We start from the raw sequence: 22299 nt of genomic DNA, 5'->3' as shown, positions 1-22299 counted from the left end.
TTATCCCGAGATATCTATTGTTCGTGTTTGCTTTATCATTGCATGTTAAGCTATTCTTCTGTCTTTGTCCGCTACGAACTTTGCATATACTCTTCGTCGTAGTTGTATATCATATAGATCATATTGGTCATTTCTATGTTCATCCTCTCGATGAGACTGGATACGTATGTGCGGAATGATCTACTGTTACCGGTATGATGGAATGGGATCATAAGGAATGGGAAAAGAAAAAAAGAAAAAGATACTGAGTCTAGACAACCTGCATGCTGGATATCCAAAACAGATCTTAAATACAAAGAACCAGGAACGACGTCATAATAAACGTGCAATGTAAGGAAACTTTTTTCTTTGTTTTATCATCGCTCATCAGCGAACGTCTATCGAATCAATCAACCGTAGGGCTACGCGAAGCCTGGATATCTAAACTAGATCAAACCAATAGGTACTTAAGTTTTGCGTTTAGAACGCAGTCGTAGTAAGGTTTTTTTTAAAAACGCAGATCCCAACCGATTTTAGGACCTAGGCGGGGAAGTTCATCGGCAACGCTCTGGACATCCTTGTCACCTCTGCCGCTGAGGTTGAGGACGATGTTTTCGCCCTTCTTCATGGTCTTGGCGAGTTCCATGGCGCCGTGGATGGCGTGAGAGGATTCCAGGGCAGGGATGATACCCTCGCATTGGGCGAGGGCGCGGAAACCGGCGAGGGCTTGGGCATCGGTGGCGGCGATGAACTGGGCACGGTCGCTGTCCTTCCAGTTGCTCAGTTCCGGGCCGACACCGGGATAGTCGAGACCGGCGGAGATGGAGTGGGTCTCGGAGATTTGGCCGTGCTCGTCTTGCAGAACGTAGGTGCGGACACCGTGCAACACGCCCTTACTACCACCAGAGAGGGTGGCAGAGTGTCTGTCAGTGTCGACGCCGTCACCTCCGGCTTCAACACCCAGAAGTTTGACGCTGGTGTCCTTAGAGAAGGGGTAGAACATGCCGACGGCGTTGCTGCCACCACCGACACAGGCGACGACTGCGTCGGGCAGCTTGCCGATTTGCTCCATCATTTGCTGCTTAGTCTCGTCACCAATGACAGACTGGAAGGTACGCACAATGGTAGGGTACGGGTGAGGACCAATTGCAGAGCCGATGATGTAGTGAGTGGTGTCCAGATCAACAACCCAGGCACGGAGGGCCTCGTTGACAGCATCACGCAGGGTACGGCTTCCAGCATCAACGGCCACCACGGAGGCACCGAGGAGCTTCATGCGGAAAACGTTCAGGGCTTGACGGCGAACATCTTCTGCACCCATATAGACAACACACTCCATGCCAAACTTAGCACAGACAGTCGCAGTAGCAACACCGTGCTGACCAGCACCCGTTTCAGCAATGATTCTTGTCTTGCCCAGTCTCCGGGCAAGGAGAATCTGGCCTAGTGCGTTGTTGATCTTGTGACTCCCGGTGTGGTTGAGATCCTCACGCTTCAACCAGATGTTTGCGCCTCCAACCTGCTCTGTAAGACGATTGGCAAGGTGAAGGCTGCTAGGTCTGCCCATGTATGGGTAGTAAGAACGGTATTCCTCCCAGAACTTGGGGTCGTTCAAAGCCTCTGCGAATCCCCGCTCCAATTCGGCCAAGCAGTCCATGAGGGATTCAGGAACATACTGTCCACCGAACTCACCGAAACGCTGTGGTTGTGCAGAAGGATTTCCGCCATTGAGAGCTTCAAGCTGGTCGGCCAATCCCGGCCCCGAAGGCGCATCGACATCAGTGACAACGGCTGTGGGCTGTGAAACGGCCGGCTGCTCCTTCTTCTCCACGAAATCAATCACATTGACCTGGCGTATAATTGCACCCTGCGCATCCCTCTCGAGCTTGCGACCGGTGACACTGGAGAGATACTCCTCGGCGTGCTTAGCCGCCTGACCAGCAGGGGCTTGGCCCAAGACAGTGATGATCTGGCTACCAATAACACATCCCTCAGCTAGATCCTGCACAGTCAAAAAGTGCTCACGAGTGCTGACACCGAATCCTAGGGCAGCAGGCACATTGCCAGACCAGTTGTGGACACGAGACAAGAGCTCGGGAAGGTTTGCACTGAGCTTTCCGGTGGCACCGGTAACACCCATTCTCGATACGACGTAGATGAAAGAATCGGCGATCTTGCACAGGAGCTTCATGCGGGACTCTGAGGTTGCGGGGGCAATGAGGGGGACGAAAGAAAGTCTGTATAGCATGTCAACAAATTGCCATTTGAACGAGCAAATGAAGGATATCATGCGAAGACGTTCACTTACCCATTGCTAGTGCAGTGTTCTCTGAAACGCACAGCTTCCTCGGGGGGCAAATCGACCATAATGAAACCATTGACACCGGCCTCTCTGCAGTCCTTGAGCATACGCTCCTCACCATAACGCATCATAGGGTTGTAGTAGCCCATCAAAAGGATCGGTACTTTGAGACCTCTGCGGCGGGCCTCCCTGACCTTCTCAAGGACAGTGGTGACTGTGACGCCGTTCTCCAATGCTTTGGTGTTAGCCTTCTGGATTGTTGGTCCGTCGGCGATGGGGTCAGTGAAGGGCACTCCCATTTCGATAATATCTGCATAAATCGCCCCATTGCGTCAGTGAACTGCATTCCAAAACGGGACCGATAAGTGGTGGGGTATGAGGGAGCCGTCACGTACCGGCGCCTCCATTTTCCAAGCCAAGGAGGATATCCACAGTCTCCTCGACGGTAGGATATCCAGCAGTGATGTACGCTACCAAGGCAGCGCGCTTCTCCTGCTTAGCCTTGGCAAAAGTCTTCTTGATGTCTTCCATAGTGTTGGTGGTGAATGAGGGGAGGGGTCCAGGGACCAGAAATGCGGTGGACTCTTCCGAAAGGACAATGAGATTGAGAATGCAGTGTATCCCCGGGGTGTCAATTAGGTCAGATAATGGGTGGAATATGAGGGGGTAAATGGAGAAGGACGAAATGTAGTCCCGATCAAAGTCACACTGCGTTTTGAGTCATGGCTCATCTTGTCTCTGCATTCAAATTGCCATCGCCGATGTCCCGCCGAGTCAGGTGATGTGGCGATAAGATAAGCTCGGTCAGGAATTCTCTTCTCGTACGGTATGCACGGTAAGCATGTATCGATTGTACGGTACCATGGGAATTACGGCATAGGGTACGTACGGGATTAGGGCTTGAAGGAATCACCAAGTAGAAAGAATAATCAGCTATTATTAAGGCGGAATCTTGTTGCTATACTATAAAACCAATCTCAAGTCAATCAATAACACAGATGTGGTTGAATGGAATCGATAAAGCAAAAAAAAATAGAAAAAAAAAAAAAAAAATCAAGATAGCGGTGTTCACAGACGCCAAAGCTATGCATATATAGTGGAATCTCGCCCGGTCGAGGTCGACCCAAATAAGTAAAAGAACACAAAGTCCGCCTGAAGTCTCAAATGTGCTCAAGGCACAAGTAAGCCACAGCGCAGCAGAAATTCAAACAAAAGACACTGCACACTTTTCCTTCGCCATCCAACCCACAATCCCAAATACCCAGACCTGCGAAATCAAAAGGAACGACAGCAGCGCCATGCTATGCCAAAATAATTGTACAACTTCCGGAAAGGAGTGAAATCCCAATGCCCATATATAATGCAAATGCTGGAGGGAACGGACAACAGATCGTCTAAAATGCGTCATGTCAACAGGCTTTAAATGACGAAAAGATGGGGCATTAAGACATGAAGAATAATGGAAAGGAGAGACATCGGATCATACGAATGACCATCAAACAAAAAACGCTGAAGTCAACTTGAAATGATCCCAGCACGTAAGACATGATTATTGACCCAGCGCCGTGGCTTTAAAAAAGGAGTGACGATGATGGATATCAGAAAGGGTAAACTCGAAGACACAAAACCGAAAACGCCGTGCAATGCGATTGGAAAAGAGGTAAAATATTATAAACGTCCCAGCTTAATGAGACGAGTCTTGAACGGAGTATGACATCGGAGTCAGGTAGTTGTAGGTGGGGCCTCCATTTGTCCCAGGAGCGTTGACAAGAGGGTTGATTTCCCAAGTTCTGCTAACAGGCGCAGTGAGACCAAGTTGACCCTGTTGTTGGCAGACCGCTGGATAAGAGTAGGGGCCAGCTATAGGATGATAGGGTTGGCTAACAGCAGGTAGCACAGCTCGTAGCTCATGAGTGCCGGTCATTCCATGACCGGGGTGATGTGCTGGAGGGGAATAGGCTGCGGTTGCCACATGGGCACCATAGGTGGTTGATGGACCAGTGTCCGAGACAGATTGTGGGGATGCCGCGTTCGGCGGTTCAGTACCGGAGTCCGATGCGGCGCCGTTACTTGTATAAGTTGAGCTAATGGGTGTGGGAAGTGCCCCGGCTGTCGAAGAGTAGCTTGCTGACTGTGACCCATGTACGTCAGCATTTGCGTCAAAGCTCTGCAGCATAAAGAATCCACCACTTACATATTTACCAATGATCTTCTTCAGTGCATGGCCAAGTATCCGCCAGGGGAATACTTTGACATCCTTCTCAATATTGCGCGGCTTCGGGGCGGGGAAGCCCATGATTACCTTGAAGAATTCCTCACTATCGGCTTTTGCTTTCGAAACAGTAAGTGGCCTGAAGCCTTCCAGATTCCTGCGAATACGATTCTTCTCTTCCACGGTGAACCTGACACCAACTAGCGACTCAAGGAGGTAGATGGTATCAACACTGGTTATGAAGCACTCATCTTTACCATCCCAGTAGATGCAACTAATGCAGATACTGTTGGGAGCACGGTCTTCAGGAGCAACTGGATTAAAATCCGCATGGATAGTGCTTCCACTTTGCATACGAGTGAATTGAACCAAGCGACGCTTGGCCTGGCGCTCCTCTTTAGTCCAGCTTTCCGTCATTGAGTCCAAGCTGCCATTGAGCTTCAAAACAGCCTTCGAGGGATACATGGCATATGGGTTGAACGACTGGGTATGGTGGCCAAGGCTGCTTGACTGCTGCAGTGTAGAGGTGCGAATAAGCGTTGGGTTAGAGAGCCGCGCGGGGGAAGTTGGTTTTTGCTGGCGGAGGCCGTGGGCATAAGTGAACCCAGGAGCTCTGGTATCTCCGTGAACAGTCACGTATGAAGGATTCCATGAAGGAGCGAGGGGCGAGGGTGCTCGGATGTTGGACTGTGACGTTGCCGTTACAGTCGAGTACTGTGCTGTAGCAACTCGGGGTGACGAGGTTGGGTGATATGGAGCGACGAAGCCATTCATCGCAGGCAAAGATTGCAAATAAGGTGAATAAGAGTAGGCTGGTGGCTGTTCCTTGCCCGGGATTGGCGGCCCAGTCGTCCTCTTGCCTGAAATAGGCTCATCCGAGTATGGCGCGATCCTCCTCTTTCGGGACTCGTCCGACGGCGAGGGGTGGGATGCGTTTTCGTATGTATACACACCTACTTGCAGGGTAGTAGAAGGACACTCGTTTTGGGCATTCATCGCCACTTGCAAGGGCACAGCGAAAGACGGCGAACCCGTTGAGATGAATGGAGGGGTATCCACCGAGAGGGCATACTGAAACAATGACCCCTGGAATCCCAGGAAGTGTGGTACACACTCGCACTTCTTCGAACCAAAAACCAGGTAAAGAGTTGCATAAGATGAAGTGTGAAGGTCATATGGGGACTGGATTTGCACAAACACCCGAGTCCCTTCCGTTCCTCTTTGAGGAGAATAAGAGATAACCTCCGGTAGTTGGCGGGATTCGCCACCTAGCATGGGTGACCGGCTGTCTTCATAAGAGCTGGCGTATTCTTGATTACCCATGTATGGGACACAGTCCGATATTTGACTCGCCTGATCGGCCATGGGGGAGGGCATCATTGGCGTGCTCGTCACATATGGGGCCTGACCGAAACTGGAATAGGAGGCACCATCTTGTACGGACCGAGCAGATTCGTAATCTAGATATATAGTCAGCAATTTGACTCAAACAAGGAAGGGCGCCACTATGTTTCTCCCCGTGAAGCACCAGAGTACCAGTTTCGACCAAACTTACCGAGCAAGGCCGCCTGTGGAGGCTTCTGAAGAGTAGACATAGACAGGATGGGTTCAGACTTGGCCAACAGGCCGTCTGATAGCGAACCGATAAACCGTGACTCTTCAGTGTCTGATAAATCTAAGGATTCGTCTAGAATCAACGGCGTTTGAAAATCAGGATCGAACTGTGAAGTGAGGATGTTAACAGGCGTCCAGTATTGTCGAGACAACAAGACAATTTGGAAGTCTCTAGCGAGGCAGAAATTCAACCAAGCTTCTTAAACAGAACAGGAAAAAGCAAGGCAAGATGGTTGGAACAGGTACAATTGGGCAGCAAAAGGAGAGGCAGGTTGAAGCATGTCGACGTACCAAAACACCGTGTGCCTTCGAGTAAGCCAGCTTGAAGGTGTTGCAGAAACTGCAACGAAACACAACCGCTTAGAAGCGAATGACAGCGAATTTAACTGGGGAAACGATAGGACGGCGGAGAGTCTTGAATTGCTCTCCGAGACAAAACGAGTGACGACACGAAGCGGCTGTCAGGCTCAACAAGGAAGACACAACAACGGGCTTCGAATCAACGACCAGCATCCAACGACGGAGAGTGAGACCCGAAAGGATGGCTGCAGGACGAGAGCTAGAGATAAGCCACGCTAACAAATACTGCTTGAAAAGCCACCTATAGGGAGCCAGTGTGCATCTGCGAAGGACGTATGATAATTCCAAGTACGAGACAGTGATTGGATTCCGCAGACCAATCTCAACGAGCGAGTGGTATCAAGTCGATGCAGATAGAGACAGGAGAGGTTTCACTCTTCGTCACAATTCCAGAGCCGACTAGATCCAGGTGAACTGAAAGACAGTTGGGGGCCACGAACTACCCAGTTAATGAGTATGAACCTTCTAAAGGTCAAAGGAATCGGCTTGCTGCATAAGCTAGTAGGACTGACCAAGAGTAATAAAGGATTCAAAACCGTAGGAGAGGCTAGCTGAAAGCTATTATGCAAAGTTCACCGTCCCCAAATATCTGACGAAATAGCCTACGCCATAAGAATGTCAATAACAAACATCCGGGACTAGGGGAGCAAAACCAGTCGGGGAAATGACAAGCACCTGGTAAAGTCCATCATGGGCCCTAATTTTCCTCGGGGCCCGTGTGCCCCAAGGGCACGACCTGGGAGAAGCAAGGAGCCCAAAAGGAAGGGGATGGATGCAAGGCACCATGGCATCAGTGGCAAAGGGGATAATTAAACTAACCTTAAGAGATTACACCCTGTAGCGAATTTGAAGCCCTTTAGATTCTCCAGGAGCTCACTTGAGAACTTTGCTGGGAGTTTCGTAATCAAATGGTGCCCTTAGCCGAGACAATGATTCACGATGCTGTAGGCCCAGATCGAAATGGTACAAATATTGGTAGATGACCGTTTAGAGGCCCACCCTCTCAACGAATCGAGACCAGGCAAAAGCCTGAATAAAAAAGTAAATGACGGAGGGGAGTCATGGACTGGGGACACAACTTGACGATCTTGATGTCCCTCCCGCAGTACAAACGAGTTTGCGGGTCCTTCCTCTATAGCTTGTAAGCCTTTCTGAGACCCGACAAACGGCAATTGAATAGTGCGCACAGAGTAAGTAAAAATATTTGTCAATCAATCAAAAGTTAATCCTCCTAGACAGGCACCTTTCTTTCTTGTCGAAATGAGATGCCAAGGATGAATAAGTCGTCGGGTTTGCACGGAATCGAGGTCCAGGCAGAAGTAGGCAAAACGAAAGTCGTCGAGCGAAGAGCGAGTGCGATATCCCGTGATGACCAAATAGTATATAGAAGTGCAATTAAAACCGTCAACGCATCCGCTTTCTTCTTTCCCTTTTCCTGTAACCTGATCTTATTTTCCTTTTTTCTTCGAGTCCGCTTCCACTGTTTCTGCTAAGACCTTCTCGTATTTTCTTTTTTTTTTCTTTCCCTTTTTTTAAATTGTTATGCTTCTTCGTCAACAACGTAGCGAACGATTATATAGTGTCGAAACAAACACAAAGCGAGTGTGATGGCGAACGTGCGATGAGCGAGTGTAAAAAACGAAAGTAAGAGAAGTAGTAGTCGAATCCGTTCAAGGTGCCATAACAGGAAACCAAGAGGGGGAGGGGAAAAGGGTAAGTAATAATAAAACGAGGAAGAGGAGGTGAGAAGTTAAAAGGGTTTAAAAAAAGAAAAGGCCAAACCAGACAAGGGACAAGTACGAGGTGACGAGAGATATATTATTTTTTTCCCTTTTAGCACTAAGGCCGAGGGATGGGGTGGTTAAGGGCACTGGAAAAGGATGCTGGTCCTTAGTCTTAGTGTGGCGGGGATGCAAAGTAAGAGGGAACAAGTAAAGAATCGAGGGTGGTTATAGGCTGGTAAAAGGCAGCAGTAAGATAGAGTAAGTAATACTGGGGCTTGAATGAGGTTGGTAAAAGTCAAGTAAATAGTAGAAGATTTGACACCCAGGGTTCTCTTGATGTAAAATAGGATTTTTTTTAAAAAAAAAAAAAATTGACGGTGATTTATGATTCTGATTATTATAATACCCTTCGAGATTTTTTCTTTTAACTTACCTCCATATTCTAACTTATATAGAAAAGATATTTTTTATTTCATTCTAATTTTCCTTCGTGGCTCTTGCTTCATAATTTGTTTTATTCTTTTTTTTTATTTTTTTTTTTTTAGGTCACTTACTATCTTAACTTGTAATCGTGTTGAAAGATGGGTTGTTATAATTATCAGTACTATTAATGTTATGATTTTAATATTCCTTTTTTTAAGAACAAAAATAAAAATAAATAAATGAATTCTGCTTAGTGATCGAGTGTTATTGATTCTAATAATTATTATTACCATTGCTAAGCCAGATATCCATAGGTATTTCCGTATAGTAACGGAGGATGTATTTATGGAGCATGACCTCCGGCGGAGCCCATTACTGGTTTAGTTAGGGATTCTGGTCGGGTTGAAGGATAGTAATTGCTGGGTTTTTGCTCCAGTCGAAGATTCCTGGTTTCCTTCCTCCACACCACATCTGAACCGTTACCAGTCCGTCCATGGAGAGCGTGAGAATGGGCGGTCTCCATAATATTCTTCGACGAAGTTTCCGCGGTGTCCGCTTTCCTTCGGAGATCCACAGAAGGCAAAAAGAAAAAAGTGACCTCATGGCATCCCTTTTCTTTTCTTATTTTCTTTTTATTTTGAGGGTATTTTCTATTTTTTTAAGATTTTCTTTTCGGTTGTATTCACTTATCCTTCTGTTTTTTCGCGATACTGTCTTTTAACCGCCCGTCCTCAAATTTGTGGTTCGGGGATAACTAAGCTACTAGTCTGGATAGATTCCATCAGGACGGAAGATAGCGTGTTCTGGTAGTTCTCGGAAGAGGTGGGGAAAACATACCGGCGAAAAAGAAGAAAGAGGGAGAAAGAGAAGAAAAAAAGAAAAAACAAAAAAAAAAAGGAAAAACAGAGAAGGAAAAAAAGAGTGTGGAGGGGGTGTTCTTGCTGAAGGTAGGTTAGCTTAGGTCTAAAATAATAACAAATGCAAATATGATTCGAAGGAAAACCCTCAATACCCAATCCAAATGCAGAAGCCTACTAGCAAGGGTGCTAGCAAAGAATAGCAGCAGACACCGTTCGGGCGGTCCACGCCGCCTTGAGCCTGTGGATCCACCCAGAGGGTGGAAAGGCATGGGATCAGTCAGGGCTGCAGAAGGGGATGTGGATGGAAAAGGAAGGGTCATGGGAGAGAGGGAACTTTGGGACTCCGTACACAGAAGGACTTCGATTCAGCAATGCCTACGGGCCTGTTATGATACTTCCCATGACCGGTGGCTTTCGTTTATTTACGCCTTTTATGTACGTTGTCAGAAGATAAGATGATGAGTCCAAGTTATTTAGCAGAAGGATAGTAATGTTTCTTTCTTTCTTTCTTTTTACTTCCTTTTCTCTTTCATACTCTTTCTCTCGCTCTCTTTATTTTATTCAATTTTTAGCTTTCTGTGTTTTTCCCTAAAAATTCTCTGATGTGCTTTTTTTTGGCTCCCTCTTTTTTCGCCTTGTTAGCTAATCAGAAAATGTGAAATGACCTCATTCGACAAAGGAACCTTGGTACTTGACGGGAGCTACTGTGGTTATAGTGGCAGCATCAGATTTGCACCGCCTCTTTTCTGTCTCTTTCCTCTAGCTCTTTAACCCCTACCCTTCCATTCAGATTCTTTGCTTCTTTCTGCACCATGTATGGAGTAAGTTAGGTGCCTCGGTATACATCATTCACAAAGACCCACTCGGCGTACCCGTCCAATCAGACATAGTATGATCGAACCTAGTAGTAGTCACCCTGGCAGACACCGAGATGTGATAACAAGTACATGTAGAAGAAGCACAGAATATAGAACGGGAAGTGCCTCGCATTCCCACGTCCTACGCCCTATAGATCATTAAGCAACGTACCTCGGTAGAAATGGTAGTGGGCAGTCTCAAGGTGAAACGGGTAGCAGAATCGATATGTAAACAGAAAATAAAAATAAAATACAAACCGAACAGTAGGGAACGATGCCCTAACCCATCACAACATATTATTAGTTCTTTGGAGAAAGGCTTTTACCCCACTGCACCCCTTTCTACATCGGGCAACCCTATCTTCTGTCCCCCAGGTGCCAACTTGGAATCTCGAAACCTACTTCCTATTGGAAGTTTCTTAATTTGGAGCCCGGGGCAGAAGATTCGAAAGGTAGTTAATCCGACATTTCGCCCTTATCCCAGTCTTTTCCCCCTTGGGAATGCCCCGTCCCGATTTTGAGAAGTAACTCCATATTTCTCAGCCTATCTCCCGAGGACATGCCGTATACCGTCGATGACCGACTCCCGGTGGAGGTGGAAAAACAGAGAAAAAAAAAAAAGAGGGAAGCCTACGGACCTCTGGGGTGTATGGCTTTGTTCTGACAAATTAAATTGTACAGTACCCATCGTTGAATGGAGCCACTGAGAAGCCTAACAGCCGGGAGAACTTTTTTCGAACGGTGACTAAGGGCTACCATCAAAGCAGCCGTCCCGGTTTTCCGCCTTTTGGGTTTTCCGCCTTCTTGCTTCTCTTTTTCCTAGCCAAGCAGGTAGACGCCTCTTCGGGTTTGGACTCCACCTGCGATCTATGGAACCCGAATCTGGTAAATGGATCAAGAAAGCTTTCCAAGATTGACTTGCTGTTCTGCTAGTTCTTTAACTTAACGACCCAAAATACTTTTGAGAAGTCGCGTGCAAACCAATCATTGCAGCATCTCTAATAATATCTCCACTAAGTTGGGTGGTAAAAAAGTTTATTCGGCTATCGACTTGGACCCTGCGAATTCGAACACGAGCCATCGAGGCCCCAACTGGTCAGGTTAACGATTCGCATGTCGTGTAAGACGACACTACAGTCAGCCCACGCTGTGGCGGCGGCTCTATCAAGACGCAGCATCCCAGATCTATTCTTGTCGAACAAAACAAAGCAAACCCAGGGTTGGATGCCTTATGATGAGAACGGTGCCTGACGAGAATGAAAGGAAGGCTAATGTCGACTAGTACCAATTCTCTCCCATCCTACAGGAGCGTTAAAACGGTAGTGAGTTGAGCTTGTATACTAGGGTCGGTAAGGTGCCAACAATAAGGCCATGCTACTATCTCTCCTATGAACCAAAAGGTCAGTAAAGTAGCTCTGTACTATGTTAGTCGGACACCGGCAAGCACAACCTTCAAGAATCCAAAAGTTCCCATCGTTGGTACCTGATCGAGCCTAGCGGCCGATCTAAGATGCTAAACATAGCAAGCCTTGCATTGGTTTTCGAGCCATGCAAGGGTGATGAGGATGTGATTGGTCTTGACAGCACACGATTGGTGGAACCACTCCACTGACACCTGGTAAAATCCGCTTTCTTTTCGAATCCTCCGTCCTCCAGCGCCCATTGTGATTTGTTGCCTTTAATCCGGTGGCACGATGGATGCACAAGAAGTCCTTCACCTGGGAGGGTGGTAGACATAGGTACTAGGGTAGTAGCGGCGGACGTGACTCTGCACTGTCACCATAACTCAACAACAAGTCAGCGTTGGCCATAGCTTAACTACTAAGCTGAGTTGTTGAGGATTCCCTACTTATTCTTACCGCTTCTTGAACGAGGAAAATCCTTCTCAGTCGCCTAGTTAAGCCTTCAGATACTGGACATTGATTCTTACTTTTTTATATTCTATTTTTATTCTTTTTCTTTTTCACCATTTTTAATTCGAAGTCATCTTATGATGCAGTGGCTTTTGTCCACGAGAAACCCAACCCAGGGACTCAGTAGGTCAAAAGAAATCATGAGGTCATCTCACCACGACCGATTCAACTTCAACGAGCAGTTCAGAACTACCACAAACTAGTACTAACACGGTTGGAACCCAGGGCAAAGGAAAAAATAAACCGAAAGTTGTGTCCCACTAGTTTCCGATGAGGTCACATTGACAGTCCAAACTCAAAAAGTAAAAGAAGAAGAAATGAAGGCAAAAGCGCAGATCACACCAGGAACGAGAAACGATGCACAGCACCCACACCCCCCGTCCGTCCCTCACAGATAGCGATGAACCTCAAGCACAACCTGAACTAAACCAAATGTAAGATGAAGTTCCGATTCGTAGTCAACAAAAAGTCTGGTACACAAGTTCCGATGACAAAGCAAATCCCGAGCCCCCTCCTAGCTACTCCGGGTAAGGTATTGTTATTGATGGTCAACTTTTTCTGCCTTTTTTTTTTTTTTTTTTACTTTTTAATAGTCGTTTTACCCTAGAACTTATAGATACTAGATTCTGTTCAAACTCCACATGGAACACTCTCTCGGATCCGGAAAACACCGAGTCCTAATGTTATGTATATGGGAATCTTGGTATAGAGTTTGGCACTCTGGACTTCCCATCCGCATGCTTAATTTGCAATGTCCCGTGGGAATAAGGGACCGTGCGACGGGATAAGAGCGGTTTCAAGCACGTTGGAAAGCCGTTTTTGCCTTCGAGTCGAACATGCATAGTTAGGGTTAGATTATCAGTTGCCTGTGGGGACGCCCCCAACCCTGATCAGCAATCTCTTCAGGTGCTTGGCCCAAATCGGATGCGCGCCGACGATAGGGTGCATACTCCGTATGTAATGATCGCTTTTTTAGGTTGACAGATACTACCTCATGATAAGAGCGGCAAATGTTTACTTTCACCACAGGAGTATAGGCGGGGAGACTAAACAAAGCAAGAAACATTCATGGTCGACACTAAACTACAAACATTGAATAACTATGACAATCGTGTGACAAGAGTTTATTCAATTCAGCTAGCATCATATGGCCAGGAAACCTCGAACCCATAACCTCCCAAAATGGAAAGCGAAAAGAGAAACGTGATTTAGTACAACGTATATACCAAAAAGCAAAGAACAAAAAAAAAAAAAAAAAAAAAAGAAGGGTTGCGCTCAAGCGCCAAAATGGTGCATAAAAAAAAAAAAAAAAAAAAAAAAAAAAGAAAAAAAAAAAAAAAAAAAAAAAAAACAAAAAAAAAAAAAAAAAAAAAAAAAGACGCAAGAACCCTAATTCGGCGAATGCTCGGTAAAAATCCCAGCTCCATCCGAATTAGTTCAAGTTCATAGCCACACAATCCAAACCTGTTAAACCATACGCCAGTTTGCTCCATTAACCTCTAACCCCCGGTAACAGCGCTAATCCCGCTAGTCCCTGGTCAGCGGGATCAAGTGGGGTGGACTTCTTTCGGTCCGTATCGGAAACCTCAAGGTCCGAATAAGGAATGGTATACAGAATCCACTGACGCCCCCTCATAGGTCAGCTGAAGGCACCTGGACGGAGCTTTACCAGATGGGGTTTATGGGCCCCTTACTGAACGGGGAACAAACTTGATCTGGATATTGTTATTTTCGGTTCCGTAAACCTTCCATAAGCATTGCCTTGAAGTTTAAAATCAGAGAGGATTTGGGCGCATTGCGCTCTACAAATGGGGATCTGAAGAGTATACGAATACGCTACTCCATATTCGAAACGGGGATGTATTCCCGAGCTTCGGATCCATATTTACGGGTCGGATTTGGCCACATGGGAGGTTCCAAGTTGTTGTAGGGTGCTAGTTACCGTGTGGGAGCTGGTAATTGAGTTAGTTAGCATAGGGAGGGGATAAGCTGTTGATGGATTCGGAACGTACAAGCACTAGTTCTTCCCATGTCTATGCTTAGCTCCGGAGTACCCATACTAGTCATTAAGGTCGCCGACCAAATACATGTCGAGTCATTCGGCATGTGTCCCCCCTCCCCCTCTCCCTCCCCACCCACGAGATGTGACATCGGTTTGTTCTAGGTGGAATTGTTACTTTTATATTATCTATTTAAAGGACGAGTATATACTACGGAGTACAGTGGTCGATATTAGGCAGCCGAACTAGCCTCTGGACACAGGACGTGCGTACTATAACGATTACAGGACGAAGCCGGTGTTGTGTCGGGCCAATCCATGGTTCCATTTTGATAGTCTCGAAGTGGGTTTGAGCGTATTCCTTTCGTATAATGTTATAGTAGGGCGCAGAAGAAAGATGGACATATGATGGACCTGCTATAGTTACACAGCCTATGATGATCGTCTTAGCTATGATCATGCAGCATCATCGCATGACATTAACCGATCGGCATAAAATCGTATCTCGATAATCAGCGAGGGCAACCTAGATGCGATGCACACTATCATTAAGAAAAGCCAGCACAGACGCTCCGTAGAAACCACGAGCGCAAAAACACTGAAGAGTTCTCCGTACATTATGAACAATACAATCCCTATATGGGAAAGGGGAAAAAAACAGTATATCCTTGCGTTGTGCGTCGGCTTGTAAAATTAAACGAGTTGGATATAGTAGTATATCCCTTACATACACATACAGCTCTCAGATCCCACACATACACATACACATACACACTCACACCACACACCCCCTTTTCAGCTCATGACAATCCCTCTCGGAACCTTAGACAATCCTATGCCAGGGTGAGAAGTGAACTAGTGGCTTAGCTCGGAGAATCAGGTCGGCGAGAACATAATTAAGTTATGCGAAATGTTTAATGTTATCCTCCGGAGATTCGGAATTTTCGTTTCCAGCACGCTACGGAACAGTACCGAGAGACGGATACCCATATGTACAATTAATTGTCATACAGGATACATTGTACATACATCTGCATGCCGCACGGGGTCATAGCTGTGACTTCTTGACTGCGGCGCAGCCATCGACTAAGGTTAGCCAAGTGCTTGTCAAACAGGATCCCTAACCGTGTCCCATCGGGCCAGTGAGCCACCAAGGAAAAGCAGAAGGAAGGGGTTAAAAAATTTCTCAAAAATTCAAAAATTAAAATAAAAGAAGAAAAAAAAAAAAGTTTTGAATAGGTGCCAAAATGGTCCACAGCTCCGCGCCGGCCGTTCTGATCGGCACGTTTTGGGGGCTGGGGAAAAAGGTTGTCGATCAGATTACTATTACAGATGTAGGCATAGGTTGTAAATTCAAAAATTTTGGTATCCGGCCGTCGGGAAGTCCAGTCCCATGTTTGACCATCATGGATTTCCCCATTCGGCTTTCCTGTCGCAGGTTCAGCCAGCCTCAACCGTCTGTTTCCCTTGAAACCCCGCCCCGGGCCCCTATAGCATAGCGCATAAACACCAAGATAGGAAACCGGTTCTCGCTGGAGTCTCCCTTTGGAAAGGGCTCGCCCTGTGTCAATCATCTGTAACTTAAGCTCAAACGAGGGAAATAACGAAATGAAAAAAAAAGGGTGACCACGCTGCATCCATGGATCATCGCTGTATCTCCTAGGGATAAACCGCAGATGTCTCACCAGTGTTCCCCTCCATGCAAGTGACCAAATTTTAAATAAATTATTGGAGAGTTTAGTCTGGTATCTAGAGTCTTCTAGGTAGTTGTCTAGAGAGTTTAGACTACACCTAGCGACGTGATATAGAGTTATAGTTCAGGTACCGTGCAAGGTACAGTAATGGGAGTAAGACAGCTATAGAACCTAACTATCCAGGAACATCGGTAGTTCACCTTGTTTGTACCGGACAAAAAGTCGCAATGGACGATCACCGCACCTGGGAACCAAGTGAGACTACTCTTAATGGGGTATACGCTTCTACTCCTGACTACTACTAATGTACATAGTATCGGGATCGATGATTGTCGAGAAGGATGTGCGAACCTCCGACGGTTGAAGCAGACTGACTCTTCAGGAATTTCGGAGGGTAAATGTGGGATGAAACGTTGCTCTCAGCTTTGGCCAGTGGGTCAGACACTCTTATTCTTATCCAAGAACAAGACTATTGAGCAAAATTAGGTTGGTAGCTCAGGGTTAATTAATTTTAGTCAAGGTCTTGGGGTCCATGGTTTTCTATCTGCGGGTACAGGGTAATTTCGTGTCGCTCGGGTAAGTAAAAATTGGCCGGTGAACTGATCGATTGATCGTTTTCTGCCATCATTGGCTGATCTTAACAGGAGGAATTAAGGCGATACATGGAAGACGGTTTAAGTAATCTTCACGATTGGCGCAAGCAAGATACTACGTAAAGTAGGTATAATCAATGAATATGGAGCTGGTATTAATATCTTTAATCTAATTAAATGTTTTGTGACGTGCCCGCCGTATAGTACTGATTTATGAGGGTCACACTTAATAGTTATAAGTGCCAGTCTTATAGTGATGGGGTCGGTGGAGTGTCGCATCATTTACCTCTGCCACATGGCATGATAGAGGCATATCTTAATTTCACCCGTTATGATGTGTTGCCGGTGTAGAAGAGCCAAGATTTTCAACGGGGGTCTGGAATACCGTTAGTCACAGCCTCACAGGAGGTAATTCCTTTTTGACTACTCCGTACTTCACTAGTATACATACGTATACCTAAGTACAGTCTCATCTGTATCTAGGTACACTATGGACTAGTCGTCGGTACCTAAGGATCTCTCAGAGATCCATGATCATCTGTCCTACTTACTAAGCCTGGCGGACTGACCTTTATCCATCTCTTTTGAGTTGGACGCATGACACTAAATTATATATGCATCTAACTCTGACATATTAGGTTAAATATATATATCCGTGGAACTGAAAGGGTTGCATTGGATGCATCGACTTTGTACAGGAGAACATGACGGCATAACCCTATGAAGGAATTCAAGCTGACAGCCATTGTTGATGGCTGTTACCTCGGGATTCTATTCTTAGTATCGTTTTTGGGGGGAAGAAGGGTACGGATACCCAAAACACTATGCATCTTACCCACCGAGAAAGTTACGGTTCGGCTAATATTTTTTATCTTAGTCTATCTCTAAAAAAAAAAAAAAAAAAAAACCCTCGCAAAGGTACTCCGTACTTTGCAACTAACCATTCAAGAGAAGAGAAGAGAAGTTTGGAATGCTAAAGACCCCATATTGTTCTGTTGATATATTTAGCAATTGGATACTACTACTTCGGTGTTGTTCCGTGGGTGAGAGAATGTCAACCCGTCCCTCGTCACGGGAGACCTCCGGAACAACCATCGGAAATGACCTAAGATGAACCCATTCACACCAAACAGAAGAGACATCATATCCCCAATATACACACGCTAGTCGCAGAAACGGTTGCAACGAGAGGGAAAGGGGTCGTGCGGAAAACCGGCTACTCCAACGGTATCATCCACTGATCAGCAGAACGGTGTTCAGGCGTACCATTTGGCTACGCGAGACGCATCCCCAAAATATCCATCTTGACTCCATTCAACGCTGCTCAACAAACGTGGTAAAAGAAAGAGACTTGAGTCTTTTCGTACCGAATAACCTGTCTTTCGGAAAAAGACCCATATTTCAGCTCAGAGGGACTCAGCCAGCACCGCCCGGTTAAGAGACGATCCCAGGACCTACCGGTGCGAACGCACCTCTGAGTGGCTGGGTTTCTGATATTTTTGGTGTCGATGGCTCTGATTGAGCCGTATGCGCAGGTGGGATGCTCGCACACTGCAGATTGGGTACCTACGGTGTAGATGAGAGCACGAGGTCGTCCTTTCATAGACCATCCTTGAGTTTTTTTAGTCCTCCTAGGGACTCACTAGTCTGCGTATACTGGGGTGTGGTTTCTCGCGGTCATTCGTGCCCGTTGAGCCTGCGTTCACTCCTGTCCCCTCCGATATGACCCCACGGTGAATTCCCTCAGCGGGCGTTTCGTTCAGTAACGGAAAGGGGTGCGTTATCGGTGCAATAGGGCCTGCAGCTGCCAGGGCCTGCAGCTGTCGATCAGAACTATCTTCGAGACAGAATAGTCATGCTATCTCTTTACAGCTCGTCACTTGTCGGTCAATCCTCACCACGACGTGATTTGGTCGGCCACGGTTCTGTGGAATCCTAGCCAGCGTAGCGCTAGAAAACAGGAAACATTGACATTCTATGGCCAAGGAACGACCAAAAATGAGGTCAGACTAATGTCAAATTACAGACAATACCTTCCATTATAGACTAGCATCCAATAGGGGTGCTCTGTCAGGAGTCCTACACGAATATTCATGCTATTCAGGCAAAAGGGACGTTCTAGGGTATATGCAGTTCTAAGGCCGATTAACTGTGTGACTTCGGCGGTGATATAATCACTACCTTTGGGACTTTTCTGAATAATTGAGGTCGTCAAGATTGATTTTGAATATCAAGCTCTATCATGCTATATCACCTCCTAACAACCCAAGATCAATAGTACGCCCCAGTATACTGTAGGCAGAACGATATACACAACTTCAGTGGGGAATTCATAGCATTTTGGTACGCCTACTGGGAAAGTCGATATATTCGTCCTTGGAGGTGACTGTAGTCGACTAGATACTCGCCTCCGGAGACATGAAACCAATTGAATCTTGCATTGCCCTTATGAGAATACATAACATCTGCGTTTTGGCCTCTCGGTGGCAGACGACCAGGACAAGAGCAATCTCCTCTTTCAATTAACGAGAAACATGTTATCTAAAATGTCTCACCCAGCGACTCTGAAGCCACTGAGCCGACCATGGATGAACCTCATTGGTGCAACTTCCGAAGCTCAAAATAGCCATCGAAACAAGCAAAATGAATGAATGTGTGAATGAACTGCTGCCCTCTTTCAGATCGTTAGAACTGCTCATATGTTTCCTTCACAGTCCGACCGTAGCATAGGGGAAATAATCTTGCCCAGAAATTGAATAGACCGATTCGACCGTAATTCTCCTTTTGCGACAGCAGCCAGTGAGCGAACGTGCACTCTGAGCGAAGCGGATTCGTGCTTCGAAAGCAGACAATCTACCATGAGGTAAGACGCAGGGAAGACCAAAGGCCGATGACAGTTTTAATGAATAGGATAACTCACCTCGTCATACCTTTGCAGGGCAAGATAGTATTGCACCGAAAGGCCGAACCTCCTCTTCAACGTCTCCTTTTTGATCTTCCGCGCCGCAGTCCTATACATTAGAGTAACCTTCGCCTCACTCATGCCCTCATGGGAACTGGCAGTGATACCTCCCGGCATTTTCCACTCACTCCGTTCGTACACAACCTCGACGAGACGCGTGAGAATGTCGGCTTGCCATGTCATCAGAAGCTCCCCGTGAAAGGCTTTGATGTGGCGTTGGACTCTCATGACATCTAGCTCAAGCCCAGCAATATTGTTGCTCAGCTTTCTCGCTCTGCTTTCTAGTAGCTCGTTGCTGGCATGCAATGCCTTCAGAGTAGCTGAGTATTTGTGGCAGATGTTCGAGGTTAGTCTGTCTGTGTTGGTTTCATCTAGGATGCCGATTGACCTCTTGGATCTCATCGCAGTGGAAACAGCGACATCCCTAAGTGACATGCTGGGCGATCCCACGGGAGCATTCATTCGTGCTGAAGGTTTTCTGTGAGCTAGATAAAAGGATAGACCGGGTCCATATAACCGCATGATATCGACGCTCATTTCTCCGGGCCTCAAGTCGCCGAAGCTTCGTGGGTAAAACAACAAGTAATTAATGAATGGAGTGACGCTTCCCTAAGATACGAAGATATATGTGCCACGGGCTATATAATGATAGCGCTATACTGGTTTCTCTTCAGGAGATCATATTGCGCCGGGTCCTATAGCCAGGTCTATTTAACGGCCTGATAGGATGAAAGCCTAGCAAGGAAAGTGCGACCCAACGAAATAGATCAGACCAAAGATAAGAATACTCATTACTACAAATGATGTCTATTCCATCACTCGATCTCGGTCCTTGTCGGTGCTATGTGCCAAGGTCATCGGCAATCACATAGTGAGTTCATTCCATCCCGACCGGGGCTATGTACATATACCACATTCATACGGTGAGATTCGCTAAAGATTCAATTACCAAGCTAGATCCTTACAATTTGCTTCCCGAAGACTTCCCGAATTCGACGACCAACTTCCCGAATTGTTTGCCTTCCTTCATATCCTGGAACAGCCCGTCGAGCCCCGCGGTATCACCCAGTTCGGTCTGCAGAACGCGCGAGATCACGGGGTAGATCTTGTTTGCTTTGACGAAATCAACCATTTCTTTGAATTCCTTGCGGGAACCCATAGTCGAGCCACGAACGTCAATGTTTTTCAAGACCGCTTGCATCAAGAAAGGCATCTTGGGAGAGACAGTCATTCCATAAACGGAGAGCACACCACCAGCCTGGGTGTTGTCAGTGACATCCAAATGGATTTAGTGTATTGATATCAAGAGGCTCACCTTGAGCAATCTGACCGCTTTCTCGACTGAATCGCCACCGGCACCATCAATAATAGCATCGAAGGCCTTCTTTCCCGAGGGAAGCATTGTAAGAAGCTTCTTCTCCCAGCCTTCTTCCTTGTAGCTAACACCGCCCTTTGCACCCAATTCAATGGCCTTTTGAATTTTCTCCTGACTGGAGCTTGTCACGTAGACATCTGCCCCCTTGGCCACGGCGAACCGAAGTGCCATCAACGCGACACCCCCTCCAATACCAGTAACCAGGACTGCAGCACCCTTGCCCGAATTTCTTTCGCCAGCCTTGACCACCAAGGCTCTCCATGCCGTCAATCCTGTCAAGGGCAGAGCAGCGGCCTCCGCATCGGACAAGTGCTCCGGGGCTTCTTCTACCTCGGACTCGTCGATGGTGAGGTACTCCTGCATCGTGCCCTTGTTGTAGAGCTTGGTACCGCCCATGATCCGATACCCCTTGGGGTCTTCCGGTCCATCGGGCGAGTCCTTCCAGCCCGTTCCCGGGTTCAGTATGACGCGCTTTCCCTGCCAACGTTCTGGATTCGACACCCCGGGCCCAGCACCGACGACCACTCCCACACCATCTGCCCCCATGGGAACGTTGAATGTGATACCGGGATATAGATGCTGGCGCAGGAAGACATCACGATGGTTCAGTGACGCCGCGGTCATTTTCACCAATAATTCGCGACCCTCCGGTGTCGGCTGGGGTAGGTTCTGGACGGAGAGGGGATAGTAAACCTGCCCCGGTTTGCCCTCAATTTGGGAGAGAAAGATTGCTTTTGACATTATGAATATGATACTTGCTTTGTTTATTGTGCTCTACACAGTGGATTTGTAAAGGATGTAATGGATGTCCCTCAATGTTGTGGTTCGTAGGTGTCTCATGCAGCGGCGGTGCGGGGAATATATTTATATAAGCTTGGGGTTTGGGTTATCGATAACCGATGACTGCCGGTTGTCCGATTACAATATCTTGTCTGAACAGAATTGGGTAGAGTCAGAATGACAAGAGGCTGAATAAGAAGATAGTTTCTATATAACAGTAAATCTAGTTCAGGTCAAAGAGATCCTCGATCCGAATGAAGTCGTGTTTCGGTTGGGATCTTCTTCTGGCACCCACGGCTTTAACGGGATTGAACCGAGGTCGAAACATTCAGATGACCAGCAAGTACATGCATCGATCATGTAGCTTCTTCCAGGTATAGTCATGGATAGACAAAGAAAAGCTGCCTATAGAGTCTAAGGATACTTTACTGTAATTAAAATATCGTGTCTGAGGTTCGCAGAAGATCTCATCTACATACTAATCAGAGCCTGTCAACCTGTCAATCATGGATAGCCTAGCTGAGGCTCAGGTAATCCATGCCTATGCATTGTATATCAGTATGGAGTGCATATTAGGTTACACTACCTCTTGACTCAGAACAAACCGTAACAATCACAAGTCTAGATTAACTCTTATTAAGATAAACTAAGT

The 22299-nt window shown here is 46.7% G+C and overlaps 7 protein-coding genes across 7 annotated transcripts; 1 reads left to right on the top strand and 6 right to left on the bottom strand.

Annotated features, from left to right (window-relative positions):
* Positions 1–487: 487 nt before the first annotated feature.
* Positions 488–2812, bottom strand: trpB (tryptophan synthase TRP5; the record flags this gene model as incomplete). Its single annotated transcript, XM_032059311.1, has 3 exons — positions 488–2216; positions 2288–2591; positions 2677–2812. The coding sequence occupies 3 exons, from the start codon at positions 2810–2812 to the stop codon at positions 488–490; spliced, it is 2169 nt and encodes a 722-aa protein (XP_031916032.1).
* Positions 2813–3965: 1153 nt separating this feature from the next.
* Positions 3966–7156, bottom strand: medA (transcriptional regulator medA; the record flags this gene model as incomplete). Its single annotated transcript, XM_032056960.1, has 4 exons — positions 3966–5953; positions 6049–6214; positions 6399–6447; positions 7143–7156. The coding sequence occupies 4 exons, from the start codon at positions 7154–7156 to the stop codon at positions 3966–3968; spliced, it is 2217 nt and encodes a 738-aa protein (XP_031916031.1).
* A 1705-nt stretch (positions 7157–8861) lies between these two features.
* BDV38DRAFT_240696 (uncharacterized protein) lies at positions 8862–9506 on the top strand. The gene has a single exon (XM_032053923.1). It carries the CDS (start codon positions 9108–9110, stop codon positions 9333–9335), a length of 228 nt encoding a protein of 75 aa, XP_031916030.1. The 5' UTR covers positions 8862–9107; the 3' UTR covers positions 9336–9506.
* Positions 9507–9565: 59 nt separating this feature from the next.
* BDV38DRAFT_240695 (uncharacterized protein) lies at positions 9566–9854 on the bottom strand (the record flags this gene model as incomplete). Its single annotated transcript, XM_032053922.1, has 1 exon — positions 9566–9854. Exon 1 carries the CDS (start codon positions 9792–9794, stop codon positions 9567–9569), a length of 228 nt encoding a protein of 75 aa, XP_031916029.1. The 5' UTR covers positions 9795–9854.
* Positions 9855–17416: 7562 nt separating this feature from the next.
* On the bottom strand, positions 17417–18724 carry BDV38DRAFT_240687 (uncharacterized protein). Its single transcript, XM_032053921.1, has one exon. The coding sequence runs from the start codon at positions 18131–18133 to the stop codon at positions 17855–17857; it is 279 nt and encodes a 92-aa protein (XP_031916028.1). The 5' UTR covers positions 18134–18724; the 3' UTR covers positions 17417–17854.
* A 513-nt stretch (positions 18725–19237) lies between these two features.
* BDV38DRAFT_240686 (uncharacterized protein) lies at positions 19238–20243 on the bottom strand (the record flags this gene model as incomplete). The annotated part of the gene is made up of 2 exons (XM_032053920.1): positions 19441–20243; positions 19238–19393 (listed from the first exon to the last, which is right to left on the bottom strand). Exons 1-2 carry the CDS (start codon positions 20027–20029, stop codon positions 19239–19241), a joined length of 744 nt encoding a protein of 247 aa, XP_031916027.1. The 5' UTR covers positions 20030–20243.
* Positions 20244–20248: 5 nt separating this feature from the next.
* BDV38DRAFT_240684 (putative alcohol dehydrogenase) lies at positions 20249–21966 on the bottom strand. The gene is made up of 3 exons (XM_032053919.1): positions 20814–21966; positions 20446–20756; positions 20249–20363 (listed from the first exon to the last, which is right to left on the bottom strand). The coding sequence occupies exons 1-2, from the start codon at positions 21606–21608 to the stop codon at positions 20454–20456; spliced, it is 1098 nt and encodes a 365-aa protein (XP_031916026.1). The 5' UTR covers positions 21609–21966; the 3' UTR covers positions 20249–20363; positions 20446–20453.
* Between the last annotated feature and the right edge of the window lie 333 nt (positions 21967–22299).

Source organism: Aspergillus pseudotamarii (assembly GCF_009193445.1).
Source record: "Aspergillus pseudotamarii strain CBS 117625 unplaced genomic scaffold BDV38scaffold_13, whole genome shotgun sequence".
Lineage (NCBI taxonomy): Eukaryota > Fungi > Ascomycota > Eurotiomycetes > Eurotiales > Aspergillaceae > Aspergillus > Aspergillus pseudotamarii.
Note: the sequence above shows the minus strand (reverse complement) of the source record. Positions and strands in the feature narration are given on the sequence as shown.